Below are 19,087 nucleotides of genomic sequence, written 5' to 3'. Positions count from 1 at the left end.
GGCTGTACAACCTGGGGTGAGGGGAGAGCAATGCCAGCACTCCCTTAGCCACCCCAGCTGGTGTCTCAGTAGGTTGTGTGACCCTCGCCCTCAGCCCACCATCTCTGGGCCCAGTTCAGTACTAGGGCTCACCTGTTAGTTGCAGTCTTTATGGCTTAGACTGCCTTTCAAGCTTATTTAGAGCACAAAGCACTTTAGCCTGCAGGGGCAGGGTTTATGGGATCGATTACTCCCTTCTGGCTAGGGCTGGTTTAAATGCTTCCTCTGCCGACGGGCATCAGCTGAGTTTCGTCCTGTTTCTGGTGTTCCTTTCTGCTCTAACAGGACAGCACTGAGTTCAGCACCTCACAGTTGCGGTGCTCTCCCGCTTCCAGCACCCAGAGATGCTCTCCACACCACACCACTGCTTCTGCGGTGTCGGGGAGGGGTGGTGTCAGCAATTTAGGACTGTTTTTTCTATCTCTTCAGTGACTCAGCAATACGGCATTAAAATCGGGTACTATGAGGGCTCACCTGATTTTTGGTTCTTATGAAGGTGTTTTTTCTGTGTAGATAGTTGTTAAATTGGTGTCCCTGAAGGGAAGGGGGATGATTGGTGGAGCCTTATAGTCCACCATCGTGCTCTGCATCCCTTGATGATACTCTATACCACATATTCTTTATTCACTCATCTGTTGATGGACATTTAGGTTGATTCCATTACTTTGCTAGTATGAATTGTGCTGTGGTAAACATATGAGTGCAGGTGTCTTTTTTATATGATTTGTTTCCCTTTAGGAAGATACCCAGGAATAGGATCACTGGATTGAATGGTAGTTTTATTTTTAGCTCTTTGAGAAATCTCCATACTGTTTTCCATAGCGGTTGTACTAATTTCCATTACCACCAACAGTGTATAAGCATTCCCTTTTCTCTACCTCCTCACCAACATCTGTTGTTTTTTAATTACTACATCCTCACCAACATCTGTTGTTTTTTAATTATTTAATAATAGCCATTCTGACTGGTGTAAGATGGAATCTCATTGTGGTTTTAGTTTGGATTTCTTTGATGATTATTGATGTTTAACATTTTTTCATATGTTTGTTGGCTGCTTATATGTCTTCTTTTGAAAACTATCTGTTCATGTCTTTAGCTCACTTTTTGATGGAGTTACTTGTTTTTTTCTTGTTGAGTTCTTTGAGTTCCTTTTAGATCCTGGATATTAGTTCTTTGTTGGGTGCATAGTTTGCAGATATTTTCTCCCATTCTGTAAGTTTTCTATTTAATCTGTTAATTATTTATTTTGCTGTATAGAATCTTTTTCATTTGAGTCCCATTTGTCTGTTTTTACTTTTGTTATCTGTGCTTTTGCAGTCTTAGTCATAAATTCTTTACCTAGGCCAATGTCTAGAAAAGTTTTTTCTAGGTTTTCTTCTAGGCTTTTTATAGTTAGATCTTAGTTAATTTTTGTTTTTAGTGAGAGATATGGGTCCAGTGTCATTATTCTGTATGTGACTATCTGATTTTCCCAGCAGTATTTATTGAATAGATTGTCCTTTCCCCAGTATATACTTTTGTCAACTTTGTCAAAGATCTGTTAGTTGTACATATGTGGCTTGCTTTCTGATTGATTTATGTGTGTATTTTTATACCAGTACAGGCTGTTTTGGTTATTGTAGCCTTGTAGTATAATTTGAAGTCAGATAATGTGGTACCTCTTGCTTTATTCTTTTTGCTTAGGATTGCTTTGGGTATTCTGCCTCTTTTTTGGTTCAATATGAATTTTAGAACAGTTTTTTCTAATTCTGTGAAAAACGACATTAGTAGTTTGATAGGAATAGTGTTGAATCTGTAAATTGCTTTGGACAGTATGGTCTTTTTAACCATATTGATTCTTTCAATCCTTGAGTTTGTTTTTCCATTTGTTTGTGTCATCTATGACTTCTTTCATCAGTGTTTTATAGTTCTTCTTGTAGACATCTTTCAACTCATGGGCTAAATGTATTTCTAGATATTTTATTTTCTTGTAGTTATTGTAAATGAGATTGAGCTCTTGATTGGTTCTCTGCTTGTTATTGATGTATAGAAATGCTCATTTTTGTACATTGATTTTGTATCCTGAACTTTACTGAAGTTATTTATCAAATCTAGGACCCTTTTGGAGGACCATTTTGGAGGAGTTTTCTAGGTGTAAGATCAAAAAGAGATAATTTGACTTCCTCTTTTCCAGTTTGGATGCTTTTTATTTATTTCTCTTCTCTGATTGCTGTAGCTAGGACTCCCAATAAGATGTTGAATAGGAGTGGTTGAAAGCAGGCATCCTTGTTCTATTCTCGTTCTCAGGAGTGTTTTCAAGTTTTCCCCATTCAGTGTGGTGTTGACTCTGGGTTTGCCATATGTGGCTTTGATTATTTTGAGGTGTATTTTTTCTATGTCTAGTTTATTGAAGGTTTATGCTGGATTTTATTGAATGCTTTTTCTGCATCTATTGAGATGATCATATGGTTTTTGTTTTTAATTCTGTTTATGTAGTGAATCACATTTATTGATTTGCATATATTCTTGCATCCCTGGAATAAAACCCACTTGATCATGGTATGTTATCTTTATCTTGTGCTGTTGGATTTGGTTTACTGATACTTTGTTGAGGATTTTTACATCTGTGTTCATCAGGGATATTGGCCTGTAGTTTTTTGTTTTGTTTTGGGTTGTTTCCTTGCCTGGTTTTGGTTTTAGGGTAATGCTGCCCTTGTAGAATGAGTTACGGAGGATTCCCTCTTCCTGAAATGTTTTGGAACAGTTTCAGTAGGATTAGTGCCAGTTATTTATATGTCTCATGGAATTTGTGAATCTGCCTGGTTCCGGGGTTTTTGGGTTTGTTTGTTTCGAGGTTTTTTATTACTGATTCAATTTCGGAACTCATTGTTGGTGGGTTCTGTATTTCTGTTTTTTTCCTCATTCAATCTTGGGAGGTTGTACATTTCCAGAAATTTATATATTTCCTCTAGGTTTTCTAGTTTGTATGCATAGAAGTGCTCATAGTAGTCTCCGATGATATTTTGTATTTCTGTGGTATCAGTTGTAACGTCTCCTTTTCCATTTCTGATTACAAGTATTTGAATCTTATATTTTGTTCTTGGTTAATCTAGCTAGTGGTCTTTCAGCTTTATTTATCTTTTCAAAGAATCAATCTTTTATTTGTCAATAGACACAGGAAGAGCATTTGATAAAATTCAAAATCTCTTCATAATAAAAACTTTCAGCACAGTAGGCATAGAAAAACTCAACATAATAAATGCCATATATGACTTACCCACAGCTAACAACATACCGAATAGGGAAGAGTTGAAAGCCTTTCCACAAAAAAAAAAAAAAAAAAAAAAAACTGTAACAAGACAGGGATGCCCATTTTCACTACTCGTATTCAACATGGTACTGGAAGTCCTAGCCAGAGCCATCAGGTAAGAGAAACAAATAAAAGACATCCAAATTGGGAAAGAAGTCAGATTGTCCCTCTTAGTTGATGATATGATTTTATATCTAGAAAAAAACTAAAGACTACACCAATGAAACTCTTACATCTGATAAATAAATTTGGTAAAGTTACAGGACACAAAATCAACATACAAAAATCAGTAGTCTTTCTATACACCAATGGTGAAATCGCTAAGAAGAAAATGAAGAAGGCAATCCCACTTACAATAGCTACCAAAAAAATTACTCAGGATTAAATCTAACCAAGGAGGTGCAAGATCTCTACAAGGATAGTTATAACATCATTTTTCACAGAAATAGAAAAAAGAATTCCAAAATTTGTATGGAACCAAAAAAAGAGCCCATATAGCCAGAGCAATCCTGAGCAAAAAGAACAAAGCTAGAGACATCACACTACCTGACTTCAAAATATATTATAATGCTATAGTAACAAAAATGGCATGGTATTGGTATAAAAACATACATAGACCAACAGAGCAGAATAGGGAATCCAAATATAAATCCATGTATTTATAGCCAACTGATTTTCGACAAAGGCATCAAGAACATACATGGGAAAAGGACACTCTCCTTAATAAATTGTGCTGGCAAAATTGGAGTCCGTATATAGAAGAATGAAACTGAATCCCTGTCTCTCACCATGTACAAAAATCAACTCAAGATGGATTAAAGACTTAAATGTAAGACTTGAATCTGTAAAACTACTGGAAGAAAAAATAGGGAAAATACTTTAGGACATTGGTCTGTGCAAAGATTTTGTGGTGAAGACCTGAAAAGCAGATAACAAAACCAAAAATAGACAGCTGGGACTATATTAAGCTTAAAAGCTTCCACACAGCAAAAGGAACAACAGAGTGAAGAGACAACCTGTTAAATGGGAGAAAATATTTTCAAACTATTCATCCAACAAGAGACTAATATTCAGAATATACAAGGAACTCAACTCAATAATAAAAAAAATCAATTAAAAAGACATTTCTCAAAAGAAGACATATTGATGACCAACAAGTATGTGGAAAAATGTTCAACGTCACTAATCACCAGGGAAATGCAAATCAAGACCACATGAGATATCCTCTTCCCTCAGTTATAATGGCCGTGAATAAAAAGACAAAAAATAACAGATATTGGTGAGGATGCAGAGAAAAGGAAGCTCTTATACACTGTTGGTGGGACTGTAAATTAGTACAGCCACTATGAAAAACAGTATGGAGATTTCTCAAAGAACTAAAACTAGAACTACCATATGATCCAGCCATCCCACTACCTGATATTTATCCAAAGGAAAGGTAATCAGTATATCAAAGGATACCTGCATGTTGTATGTTGATTGCAGTACTTTTCACAATAGCTGATATGGAATCAATCTAAGTGTCCATCAGTGGGAAATACGATAATATAAATGTGGAGTACTCTTAGTCTACAAAAAAGTGAAATCCTGTCATTTGCAGCAACATGAATGGAACTGGAGGTTAGTATGTTAAGTGAAATAAGTCAGACACAGAAAGACAAATATCACATGTCATCTAAGAAAGTTGATCTTATAGAGGTAGAGAATAGAGTGATAGATATCAGAGACTGGGAAGGGTGTGTGGTTAGGAGTGGGGGATAGAGGGAGATTGGTCAATGGGTACAAACCTACAGTTAGATAAAAGGTGTAAGTTTTAATGTTTGATAGGAGAGCAGGGTGACTATAATTAGCAATAATGTGTATTTCAAAGTACCTGGAAGAGAGAACTTGAAATGTTCCCAACCCATAGAAATGATAAATACTCAAGGAGATAGATACCCCAAATACTCCGATTTGATCATTACATATTCTGTACATTCAACAAAATCTCACGTGTACCCCATAAATATGTAAAATATTATGAATCAATAAAAACTGTGCCTCGGACTCTGAAATGCCTCTTTGGTTTGGTCTCCAGTTAAAAAAATGCATTATTTTTCAAACTTTATAGTTTATCAAAACTAATGGAATTCATGTACTTTACAGCTTAATGGACTCATAATGCATGATTACATAACTTCAGAACCCATTTTGTTAAATGAAGTGGTGACATTTTATGCACTATTAAGCCAACTAGAATAATTTTCTTGCTCTTAGCCATAACTTCACTGTGTCCTTATTGAAAAAATTCTGGGATGTGTTGTAGAAGGTTTTGATAGAAGAGAGTGTTTCTAAAGATACATGAAAGCAGGGCCTTTTTCCATTATTCCATCAAGAAAAGTAAGATAGACAAAACTCATGAAATGGGAAAGTGGTTGAAATGCCCTAGTTTGTGTTATAATGCTTTAAATTATATTTATTTCATAATATTCTATTGGGAAAGGGAATTTTAAAATTACTGCCTTAGAAGGTCTTACCAGTTATAAGAGCATGTATATGTGTGTGTATAAAATAAAACATTAAGAACTATACTTTCAGCATTTCATATTTTTGTCATCTTATGTATTTAAAGCAGTTCAGGAAGATAACTCTTGTGTTTTTACAATATGAACAATTTTATTTCTAATACTCTTTATGCGATAAACTGCCTAAAAGACTAGAAAAGTAGTTTGCTGAGTCCTAGAGGGATAACTATAATATGAAACTAACCTGTATTATATAAGGTACTGTCCTGGGCCTTGACAGTACCTTATATAATACAGGTTAGTTTTATATTATATGTTGACAATTTCCCCCCGTTCCTTGCTTTGCAAATCTACTCGAAATTATATAACTTCCCTCCCTAACCCCTGCTGAATATATGTGAATTATAAAAAGTAGAAGCTAGCCAACAACAACAACAAAAGGCCATAAAAAAGTATCAATGATTCCACCCACTCACAGCTACTGTTATTGACACTTTTGGTGTAAACTCCTACATATATCACATTTTTTCCCACAAAAATATTTTTTTCACTCTGCTTTTTTCATTTAACACATTCCTCTGTCACTACATACATTTCTGAATGGCTGCATTTTGTTGTATGTGTTCACTCTATTTACACTGTTCTCCAACATGTATCACTTAGGCTGTTTCCAATTTTGTTTCTATTAAAACAGAATTGGTATAAACAACCTTATAGCTAAATTTTCATTCCTTTATTCAACAAATACTCATTAGGTACCTATTGTATGTCAGTCACTGTATTTGGCTTTGAGTTACAACAGTAAGCACTACTGTTAGAGTGATTACTCATGTGGAATGTGCAGGAGAGTGGATATTAATCAAATAATTGTACTGCTGTTTATGTAGTTTATAACTGAAATGGATACTGTGAAAGAAAGGAATAATGTACTGTGCGAGAATAAGGCAAAGGACCCTGATGGGCTAGGGAAGACATTATTGAGGAAATGCTATTTGAGCTGTTGGTCAACTAGTTGAAAGAGGTTGAAGGGGCCACAGGGGAAGGTGTTAGAGAGAGAGAGATTATTCCAGACAGAGTAGACATTACTGTGTAAAGTCCCCATGACAGAAGGGATTATGGAATGTTTAAGGAACTAAAAGAAAGGCAGTGTGGCCTAAGCACTGAAAGCAGTGGTATAAAACATAACTGGAGAGGTATCCAGAGGCCAGACCAAGCAGAGCCTTATAAGCCATGTTACAGATTTTAGTTTTTTATCCCAAGAATGATAGGATACTGCTTAATGGTTTTAAGCTGGAAGGGAAATCTGATTGCAGGGTGAACTTACTAGATAAGGACAAAGTAGATGCAGGGAGATCAGTTAGGAGATTGTTGCAGTGGTTTACACGATAATTGATGATAGCTCAGATGAGGTTTATGGTTAGAAATGGAAAGAAATAGATTCAAGAGATTTTTAGGAGATAAAATTGATTCAACTTAGAGCATATTTATAAGGGTTTTTTTTTTAGCATAAATTCCCAGAAGTAGAATTATTGACACAAAGGGCAAAATTATTTTAAAAGCTTGTAATATATAGCAAATTGCTCTCCAGAAAGATTATTTCAGTGTATTCTCCATCAACAGTGTATTAGAGTGCTCATTTTCATATGCCCTCAGCAGTAATAAGCAGTATCTTTTTTTTTTTTTTTTTACTTTTTTCTTTTTCAGTGTTTTTTGGGTATGTTTTATTCTTTTTAATACCTTTTCCAGAAATCAAGTTATGATTTTAATGTTTAAATGGGGATTGTTTTGCCAATCATAATAATATAGTAGTTTTAGAATATATATGTATTGGTCTACTTAGTTTGGTATTAGAAAATGTGGTTTTTATTCTTAATATTCTGCCTCTAAAGCTGAAAGTAAAGCAAAAGAATTTAATGGGAATGTTGCCTCAGGAACATGGGACAAAGAAAAAAATGTGAGATGGATTTAGATCAGATTAAGTATTATTGGAAAATTGCATTTGTGAGGAAATTTTCAGTAACTCAACTTTGTTTGATATAGTCAATACCAAGCCCTCTGCTTTCCTAAAAGGAGTATTGCAACTCAGCTCTACCATGAGTTTAGACTTGGGACTCCAAAGTGTTTTAAGTAAAAAACTGACAAATAGCCAAAATGTATATAAATTTTCTACTACAAAATGGAAATATGGAAATTTTTTTTGAATTTTCTGTAGTGTTTTGGTAGCTTAATAAATAAATGTATAGTACATGTCCCTTCATGACCACTAAATTACTTTTTTAACAATATGAGAGTGGCTAAAATTGAAAGTAAGACATTTAAGAGAAATGAATAACTTTTTTAAAGTAATTGAAATAATTTTTCTCTAAAATATTTTGATTTTGAAAGATATTAGCCTTAGATTCAGAATAAAAGTTATATTTGTAATGTTTTCATGTATTTCTCAAATATATAAATTCTACGTTATTGAATTATGGTTATATTTGAAATGACATGTTATTCACTGCTTTGTTTTCTCTCTTTCAATAGTTAAAAGATGTTGATACTCGGAAAATCATAAAAGCAATGCTTTCTTATGTGTGGCCCAAAGACAGGCCAGATCTACGAGCTAGAGTTGCCATTTCGCTGGGATTTTTGGGTGGTGCAAAGGTAAGAAATTATGCATTGTTTGGTTGCTCTAACTAAGAAATACTACATTTTCTAGTTATGAATCCTGGGCCTGGTGTAAATCACTTTTGGGGTAGCATGACCAACTTTTAGGACCCTCATTTAGTTTACATAATTATTTTATGCAGTCATTAGAAATTATATGGTAATGTCCTGTTTATCTCTGGATCAGACTTCTCACAGAATTAGTGGAATTCACTCCTTGAAACCATTGTGAGATATAGGAGCATTGATTGTAACAAAGCATAAGCACCTTTGTAAAAGAAGCTTTTCGGAGCCTCTTTGGCTCCGAAATAATACATATTTTTGGTAAGCTTGGTTCCCAGATCCCAGTAAATTGAAAAGAGGATGAAGCCATTTTAGGAACACTGATAGCCATAAGTAATAAGCAACAGCTTAATATCAAGAGAAAAGCTAAACAAAACAAAAGCCACAAAACCTGACTGTTTTGGTACGTTCAGTATAGGAGCCCTCTGCATTTCAGCAGCCTTCTCAGTTTGTCATTGTACTATATAAAGCAAAGTTATAATGATGACCTCGAGTTTTCAAGAAAATAAAAACCTTGTTTCAAATTTACTCAGATTTTTTTTTCTTTTTTTTTTTTTTTTGATACAGAGTCTCACTCTGTTGCCCAGACTGGAGTACAGTGGCACAATCTTGGCTCACTGCAATCTCTGCCTCCCGGGTTCAAGCAATTCTCCTGCCTCAGCCTCCCGAGTAGCTGGGATTATAGGCGTGCGCCACCATGCCCAGCTAATTTTTGTATTTTTAGTAGAGATGGGGTTTCACCATGTTGACCAGGCTGGTCTCTAACTCCTGACCCCAGGTGATCCACCCGCCTCGACCTCCCAAAGTGCTGGGATTACAGGCATGAGCCACCGCACCCAGCCCCCAATTTACTCAGATTTTAATGTCAGGGAAGTACACGTTTGTAGGTATACTATATTGTCATGATGAAGTCTCTGGAATCAGACTGCTTGGGCTTTGCCACCTTGTAACCTTAAGCAAGTTGTTTAGTCTGTGTGCCTCAGTTTGTCCATTTGTAAAATAGGGTTGCTATAAAGATTAAATAAGTTAACATATAAAGGACTTATAACAGTGCCTGGCAGGTAGTAAAATACAAGTATTAAAAATAAATAAATTTAGATTTCCAAAAATAATGGTAAAAAGTGTTTGCTTAAAATGAGCATAAAGGAGGTTTGGCTAAAATTTGGCTACCACTCTTATATATAAGGATTAAGATTTTATTTTAGAACCCAGTTCTTACCACTTATTTTTTCCCTATATTATGTATACTCTCCTTTATTTGCTTATTCTTTTCCCTACCCTAAAAATATTAATTGAGAACTTATACACACTACTGTTCTTGGCATTGCAGAGTGTTCAGATATGAACAAAGCAAATTTCTTTCCTCAAACCATATGGGATAAGGCAAGCTTTATTTTATTGCCCTAATAAAAGGTAGGTCATAAATGATTTAAAGAAGTGCCAGTCGGGTGTTGTGGGGTTTCAGAAGAAAGTTAGGAACCACCATCATGGGGAGTTAGGAAAGGTTTCACAGAGGAGATGACATCTGAGATAGACCTTGATTGATGAGTAGGATTATTACAGGTGTAGGAATAACATGAAAAATGGCCTAGTTGTGAGAGAGCATAGTATGTGTACAGAAGTGAGTAGTCTATCTTGGTTCCAGCGAGGGGAAGATGTTTCAGAGAATTCGGAAATAAGCTTGGAAAGACAGATTAGAGCTCGTAAATGTGAAATATTGTGACTGTGAGACAGAAAAATGTATTTAATTATGTGGGAAGTGGGAACCTGTATTTTGAATAGATGAGTAATAAGGTTAGAACTGTGTTTTAGGAAATTAATCTGGCCATGTGTAAAAGATGAATTCAAATGGTGATAGACCTAAAGTAGGGATACCATTTATTTCACACATTCATTCAGCAAATGTTTACTGACCAGTTATAAGGCTCATATGATAGTCTAGATAAGAAGTAATAGCAGTTTGTACTGAAATAGTAGTAGAAATTGCAACATGGAGGAAAATGCAAGAGATACTGTGCAGTAGGGGAGATAGAGTCAACAATACTTAGCAATGGGTCAACTGTTAGAAATTAAAAAAAAAAAAGTAGGATTCCAGGATGAGAGAATAAGAATGCCTTTAACAAAAGTGGGTATAATCAGAAGGTCTTGTTTGGGGAAAATGAAGATCTTGGTTTTGGACATGTTAAGTTTTAGGTACTAGCAGAACACCCAGATAGAGATATTCAGCTGGTAATACAAAATGTGAAACAAGCTCAGGAAGGAGCCCAGGTCTAGAGAGATTGAGATGACAGTTGAAACAATGCAAATTAGTGAGTTCACCAAGGAAAAGAACACAAATAGAAGGAAATAGAAGACAACTAGGGACAGTACCTTTGATTAATGTGTTCCTCTAGGGAAGTAAATAGAGGAAACTGAGAAGGAGTGACTGTACAGTTAAGAGAAAAGCCAAAATAATTCACAATCAGACTCCATTTTCATGTCTCCTTTCTCATCTGTAATCTCTGTTGAGTACTCTCCCGGGGATCTCACCCATTCTTGGGAAAGAGTACTTACTTAAATCAAGATGCTGAGCAACAGGTCAAGAAAGCATTTTTTGTTACATTTGTTTAAGCTGAACAGAGAGAACAATATTACAAATGTAATTTTAGTACATATTGTTGAAAAATTTTAACCCTCGTGCATTTTTAGCATAGTATTGGTTGCTGAATTGTCTTTTACATACAAATTACCTAAGGATAAATATGATTCTGAGCTCATATGCTCCTTTGTTAGTTGAATGCAAGTACTTTGCTGACAAGTTAAAGGCAGATTGTTTTCTAGACTTTCTTTTTAATTGAAGAGAACAGGTTAGAACATGACTAATTAAGCTAGTCAAAGTGGAGAGTCTTAAGTAATGGCATTTGTATTAGAATTTATTTTTAGAGTGAGTTCCAGTCCTTCAAAATACAGATTTCTGTTGCTTAGTGACAGGTCAATATCAGGGTATGAAATCTAGATCTAAACTAACTTCCTTAATGACTAAAATATTTTTAGAAGGTTAATATTTGATTCTTTAATCAACAACTACTGAGTGCCCATAAGATGGAAAATGCTATACTAAACTCATGTAAACTGATTGCAGATAAGCAGAAGTGAATATAGAAAATCCTCAAAAAGAATGTTTGATTTCTTTTGAATCAGGAGAAGGAAGAAATTGCCAGATGTTATGATGAGTGCCTGCTAGTACTTTCAAAGCATATAGAAAACAATTTTCTTTTTACAAAACAGAAACTAGATCATAGAATAACTTTAAGCATGTAGAACATAGTAGTAGCATTTGACCATTCCAAAAAGCATTTGCACAGCTTTGCGGACTGTCCGTTTAAAAGTGCTTGCTCTTGCAAATATTTAAAAAGTGATCATTGTTTATTCTTGAGTAGTATTGCAGGTGTGTTTTATAATTGGTGTGGAAAGATGGATTGTTATCCCCTTTTATCCTTGGCTTCCTATTTTTCATCAAACCTGAATATATGCTTTGGCATATAAACACCTTGGATCAATCTAGGCCTCTTTATATTCTGATCTTTCCTACCTCCTCCACATATTCTGGGGATTTTAGTGCAGTGTTCAAGAATCTTCTCAGCTCTAAATGCCACCCTGCCATCTGCATGGCTGTAGTGGTATCATAACTAGGCATGAAACATAGATGAGAAAGAAGAAAGAAAGGATTGTCAAGTAAGAAGAAGAAAACAGGAGGAAGATTTTGTGCCTAATGTATGAGAACATAGCATACCTTCTGCTTGCTTATTTACTTTTTAATGCTCTTTTGATCCTGAGGGTCTTAAGGCTATCATTGTCTCCAGCAAAAATTTTAAAGACAAATGATATTATGTAGAGATGATTTGGAGCCCAGAGTAGACTAAGAGAGGGGATTGGTATTTCTTCTAGCAGAGTTGCAGCAATTCTATTTTAATATGTTTGGGTTCTATATAAGATGTATTTTAGCGGTTCTACTACCAAGAGAGACAAAAACAAAATGCCATTTGTATTCATTCCTTAAATCCCTACAAATCATATGTAATGTATTTTTTTACCATCTATACATATATCATAGGAGTATCATATCATTATTAATCTGGGGAATTTGAGGTCTTCTATGGGGTTTTTGTTTTTTTAAGATGGAGTTTCACCCTTGTTGCCCAGGCTGGAGTGCAGTGGCATGATCTCTGCTCAATGCAAACTCCGCCTCCCGGGTTCAAGCAATTCTCCTGTCTCAGCCTCCTGAGTAGCTGGGATTACAGGTGCATGCCACCATGCCCGTCTAATTTTTGTATTTTTAGTGGAGACAGGGTTTTATCATATTGGTCAGGCTGGTCTCAAACTCCTGACCTCAGGTGATCCGCCCGCCTCAGCCTCCCAGAGTGTTGGGATTACAGGCATGAGCCACCACTCCCGGCCAACCTAATTCAACTTTTCTATTAGTATTTTACATACAACCATGCCAGGATTTAAGGAAAATGTAAAACATATTTATTGAAGTCATTTGATTTTATAAAATGTATGTTACCTTTAGTATTACCAAAAAATGTTTATTCATATTCTCTAACCACTGCCATCTTGGAAACCACTTAGTCGACAGAAAAACTGGGGGCAAAGGAAGTTAAAGTATCAAGTGCAAATATAAGCTATCTTTACAATTATAATAATTTCAAGGGAGAGTGATTTATAAAAATAAACACCCTTTTTCTTCAGAAATGCATCTGTTATATAAAGTATAACAGGTGATATATATATTGAGCAAGTATTTATTGAGTGACTAACAAATAATAAGAGATATATATATATATATGTATATAACATAATAGAAACATCCAAAAGGAGAGACAAATGAAGCTGTAGGAGAGTACCAACAATTAAGCATATAGGGAAGGCTTTATGAAGGATTTAGTATTTTTGAATAACTATTTTGACATTTGTAACTTTAAAACATTTATGTACTTCTTCATTTTTTTGAAACTTTTCTGAAAAATATTTTTTAAAATGAGACAGTGCTACCTGATGCCTTTTTGAGAAGTATGAATTTTACCCTGGTATTATTATTATTATTATTATTATTATTATTATTATTATTAAAATACTATATCTTAGAGAAGTTTTAAGTTTACAGAAAAATTGAACAACAAGTACAAAGAGTTCTTATATATACCCCCTTTTTTTCCCCACAATGCAGTTTCTTCTGTTATTAACATCTTGCATTAATGTGGTACATTTGCTAAAACTGATGAACCAATTATTTTGAAAAGATACATTATTATTAACCAAGTCCATAGTTTACATTAGGATTCACTTTTTGTGTTGTACAGTTATATGGTTTTTGGGAAATGTATAATGTCGTGTATTCACCATTATGATATCATATAGAATAGTTTCCCTGCCCCCAAAATCCCATGTGATCCATCTACTCATCTGTCCTTCCTTCCTCCAGAATTCCTAACAACAGTGATCTTTTTACTAACTCTCTAGTTTTGCCTTTTCCAGAATGTCATATAGTTGGAACCATATGGTATGTAGCTTTTTCAGACTGGCTTCCTTCACTTCACAATATGTATTTCAAGATATTCATTGTGTGGGTGTGTGTTACCTGATAGCTCTTTTCTTTGTATCACTGAATAATATTTTGTTATATGGATGTACTATAGTGTGTTTATCCACTCACCTGTTGAAAGACATCTTGGTTTCCTTTAGATTTTGGCCATCATTAATAAAGCTGCAGTAAACATTTGTGTGCAGGTTTTTGTGTGGCCATAAGTTTTCATCTCATTTGGGTAAATACCAAAGAACACAATTGCTGGATTGTCTTGTAAGACTATGTTTTGTTTTGTATGAAACTGCCAAATAACCTTTTATAGTTGGTATACCATTCTACATTCCTACAAGCAATGAATAAGAGTTCCTATTGCTCCACATCCTCACTAGCATTTGGTGTTATTGATATTTTAGATTTTAGCCATTCTAATAGGTGTGTGGTAGCATCTCACTTTTGTTCTAATTTACAAATGCCTAATGACATATGATGTTGAGCATCTTTTCATATGCTTTTTTTGTCATTTGTATATCTTCTTTGGTGAAGTGTCTGATCAGTTCTTTTGCCCATTTTTAAATTTGATTGTTTTCTTATTGTTGAGATTTAAGAGTTCTTTTGTAATTTTGGATACAAATACTTTATCAGTTAAGTCTTTTGCAAATACTTTGTCTCAGTCTGTGGCTTGTCATCTTATTCTCTTGACAGTGTCTTTTGTAAAGCAGAAGTTTTTAATATTAATGAAGTCCTACTTACCAGTCTTTCATGGATCATGTTTTTGATGCTAAGTCATTGCCAAACCCAAGGTTACCTGGATTTTATCTTACGTTATCTTCTAAATGATTTATAGTTTCATCTTCTACATTTTGGTCTATGATCTATTTAGAGTTAATTTTTATGAAATATGTAAGGTCTGTGTTTGGATTCCTTTTTTTTTCCATTGGCATGTCCAGTTGCTCCAGCATCATTTATTGAAAAGGCTGTCTCTTTCCCATTGGGTTGCCTTTGCTCCTTTGTGAAAGATCAGTTGACTATATTTTTGTGAGTCCATTTTTGTGCTGTCTCTTCTATTTCCATTGATCTATTTGTCTATTTTTTGACCAGTACCATACTGTCAGGATTACTGTAGCTTCATAGAGTAAGTCTTATAGTCAGGTAGTGTCAGACCTCCAGTATTGTTTTCTTCTTCAGTATTCTGTTGGCTGTTTTGAGTTTTTTGCCTTTCTATATAAACTTTAGGATCAGTTTGTCCATATCCACAAAATTACTTACTGGGATTTTGATTGGGGTCACATTGAATCTATAGATCAAGCTGGAGAAAACTGACATCTCAACAATATTGAGTCTTCCTATACATGAACATGGAGTATCTCTCCATTTATTTAGCTTCTTTGATTTCTTTCATATGAGTTTTGTAGTTTTCCTCATATGCTTTTTGCACACATTTGTTATATTTGTACTGAAGTATTTCATTTTTTGTTGTTAATTTAAATGGTGTTGTATTTTTTATTTCAAATTGCATATTGTTCATTGGTGGTATGTGGGAAAGTAGTTGACTTTTGTATATGACCTTGTATGCTGCAACCTTGCTGTAATTGCTTTTTAGTTCTAGTAGGGTTTTTTGTTGATTTTTTTTTCAGATTTTCTGTATAGACAATTATATCACCTGCAAACAAAGACAGTTTTATTTTGTCCTTTGTAGAATGAATACCTTTATTTCCTTTTCTTATTGCATTAGCTATGACTTCTAGTACAGTGTTGAATATAATGTGATAAAAGAGGACATCCTTGCCTTGTTCACAGTTTAGTTTCCCACCATTAAGTATGTTGTTAACTTTAAGGTTTTTTATAGGTGTTTGTAATCAAGTTGAAGTTTTCCTCTATTCCTAGTTTGCTGGGAGTTTTTGTAATGAATAGGTGTTGGATTTTGTTAAATGATTTTTTTTCATCTGCCATCATTTGATTTTTCTTCTTTAGCTTGTTGATGTGATGGATTACATTAACTGATTTTCAAATGTTGAACCAGCTTTCCATACCCAGAATAAATTCCACTTGGTTATGTCATGTAATTGTTTTTATACATTGTTGGGTATGATTTGGTAATATTTTGTTGAGGATTTTTGTATCTATATTCAGGAAAGAGGATGGTCTGTAGTTTTCTTGTAATGTCTTTGGTTTTGATATTAGAATGGTGCTGTTTTCATGGAATGAGGAAGTATTCCCTCTACTTCTGTTTTCTGGAAGAAATTATAGAGAATTCACATCATTTCTTCTTTAAGTAGTTAGTAAAATTCACCAGTGAAACCATTTGGACCAGTGCTTTCTGTTTTGGAAGGTTATTAATTATTGAATCAATTTATTTAATAGATACAGACCAATTCAATTTATCAATGTATCTTCTATAGGAAGGGATCTTTTAAGGAATTTGTCCATTTCATCTAAGTTATCAAATTTGTTGGACTAGAGTTGCTCATACTATCCCTCAATTATCTTTTAATTTTCATAGAAACAGTACTGAAGTCCTGCCTTTCATTTCTGATGTTAGTAGTTTGTCTTCTTTCTTTTTTGCTTGATTAGCCTGACTAGAGACTTAGCAATTTTATTGCTCTTTTCCAAGAGGCAGCTTTTGGTTTTGTTGATTTCCTTTTTTCAATTTCATTGATTTCTGCCCCAATTTTTATTCTTCTGCTTACTTTGGATTTAATTTGCACTTTTTTTGCCCTTTTTTTTTTTCTATTTTCCCAAGATGGAAACTTACATTATTCATCTTAGATCTTTCTTTTCTAATATTTGCATTCGGTGCTATAAATTTCTTTTTAAGTGCTGCTTTTGCTGCATCCCACAAATTCTGATACATTGTATCTTCATCTTTATTTAGTTCAAAATATTTTAAAATTTCTCTTTAGTCTTTGACCCATGTGTTATTTAAAAGCATGTTGTTTAATCATTGGGATATGCCTACCGTCATTCTGTTAGTGATTTCTAATTTAATTCCATTTTGCCTAGGGCATACTTCGTGCTATGTGTATTTTTAAAAATTTGTAGAGGTGTGTTTTATGGCCCAGGGTGTCATTTATCTCGGTGAATGATCTGTGCAAATTTGAAAAGAATGTGTATTCTGCTCTTGTTGGATGAAGTATCCTATAGGTGTCATTTAGATATAATAGAAGATGCATCTATTTTTCCTTGCCATTCTATCAGTTTTTGCCTCATGCATTTTGATATTTTGCTGTTAGTTGCATACACAATTAAGGATTGTTATATCTTTTTGGAGAATTAACCTCTTTATCATTATGTAATGCCCCTCTTTTATTCCTGGTTCCTGTTAATTTTCCTTGATCTGAAGTGTGCTTTATCTGAAATTAATATGGTTTCTACTCCAGCTTAGCTTTGATAAGGGTTAAGGTGGTGTATATTTCTTCATCCGTTTACATATAATTCATTATGTCTTGATATTTAAAATTGGATCTGTAATTGGATCATCTTTTAAAAATCCATTCTGACAATCTGTTTTTTTTTTAATGCCATCAGATTCAGCCATGGTGACAATCTGTGTTTTAATTGGTGTAGACTATTCACATTTAAAATGATTCACTGATATTGTTGGATTAATATTGACCATATGTGTAACTGTTTTCTGTTCATTTCCTTTCTTCTTTGGTTTTTGCTTTTATTTTACTTTTTCTTCAATCTTTTTCTTCCTTCTCTGGCTTTAATTAAACATTTTATATGATTTTGTTTTTTCTAATCATTTAACATTCCAATTATACTTTTTAGTTTTTAAGTGGTTGCCATAGAGTTTGCATTATACATTTATAGGCAGTCTAATTCCACTTTAATATGACACTATTACTGCTTCATGGGGGTGGTACACATAACAGTATTCCCAATTCATTCCCCCTATCACTTACACACTGCTGTGATTCATTTCACCTATTTATAAGCTTTAATTACCAATACATTGTTGCTGTTATTATTTTGAAGAAACTTATCTGTTAGATGAATTAAGAATAAAGATAAATTATTTTATTTTACATTAATTTATTCCTTCTCTAACATTGCTTCCCAATTAAATGTAAATCTGAGGTTTTGACCAATATCATTTGCATTCTCTCTGGAAAACTTTATTTAAAAACAATTCTTGCAAGATCCATGTACTAGCAACAAATTTCCTCAATTTTTGCTTTTGTAGAGAGTGTATGTTTTTCCCTCACTTGTAAAGGACAGTTTCACTAGGTGCAGAATTCTAGGTTGGTGGATTGTTTTTTTTCAACAGTTTAAATATTTCATTCCACTCTGTTCTTGCTTGCCTTCACTGTTATTTTTATTCTTGTTCCTTTATAGGTGATTCCCCTGGCTTCTTTTAAGATTATTTTTGTCTTTGATTTTTGTAGTTTGAATATGATATGCCAGGCTGTACCTTTTGGGAGTTTTTTGTTGCTGTTGTTGTGGTTTTTTTTTTTTTGTTTCTTTTGTTTTGTTTTTTCTACGTGGTGTCCTCTAAGCTTTCCTGGATCTGTGGTTTGGTGTTGTCATTAATTTTAGAAAATTCTTAGCCTTCATTATTTCAATTATTTTTCCTGTTCCTTTTCCCTTTTCCTTATGGTATTCCCATTATGTATACATATGTTACACCTTTTGTAATTCTCCCATATTTCTTGCATATTCTTTTCCCTTTTAAATTCATTTTGTTCTTTGCTTTTCACTTTGTGAAGTTTTCACTGACATACGTCTTCAAGCTCACTGCTTCTTTTCTATTTTGTGTCCTGTCTACTGATGAGCCTATCAAAGACGTTCTTCATTTCTGTTAGAGTGTTTTTGATTTCTTGTACAACCTTTTGATTCTTTCTTAGAGATTCCTCTCTCTTTGTTTATATTACCCATCTTTTCTTGCATGCTGTCTGCTTTTTCCATTAGAGCCTTTGGCATTTTAAATTCCTGGTCTGATAATTCTAAAATCTCTGCCTTATCTGAGTCTGGTTC

The 19,087-nt window shown here is 34.0% G+C and overlaps 1 protein-coding gene across 3 annotated transcripts in view; it reads left to right on the top strand.

Moving 5' to 3' along the window:
- Nucleotides 1–19,087, top strand: part of ABCB7 (ATP binding cassette subfamily B member 7) — a 103,654-nt gene that overhangs the window by 49,468 nt on the left and 35,099 nt on the right. For all 3 annotated transcript variants that reach the window (XM_008978112.4, XM_003824395.5, XM_055106255.2), the window contains exon 4: nucleotides 8,359–8,478. In XM_008978112.4, coding sequence (XP_008976360.1) covers nucleotides 8,359–8,478 — 120 coding nt within the window. The remainder of the gene's footprint in view (nucleotides 1–8,358; nucleotides 8,479–19,087) is intronic.

Source organism: Pan paniscus, chromosome X, assembly GCF_029289425.2.
Source record: "Pan paniscus chromosome X, NHGRI_mPanPan1-v2.0_pri, whole genome shotgun sequence".
Classification (NCBI taxonomy): Eukaryota; Metazoa; Chordata; class Mammalia; order Primates; family Hominidae; genus Pan; species Pan paniscus.
This window is presented reverse-complemented; position numbering and strand designations above follow the sequence as displayed.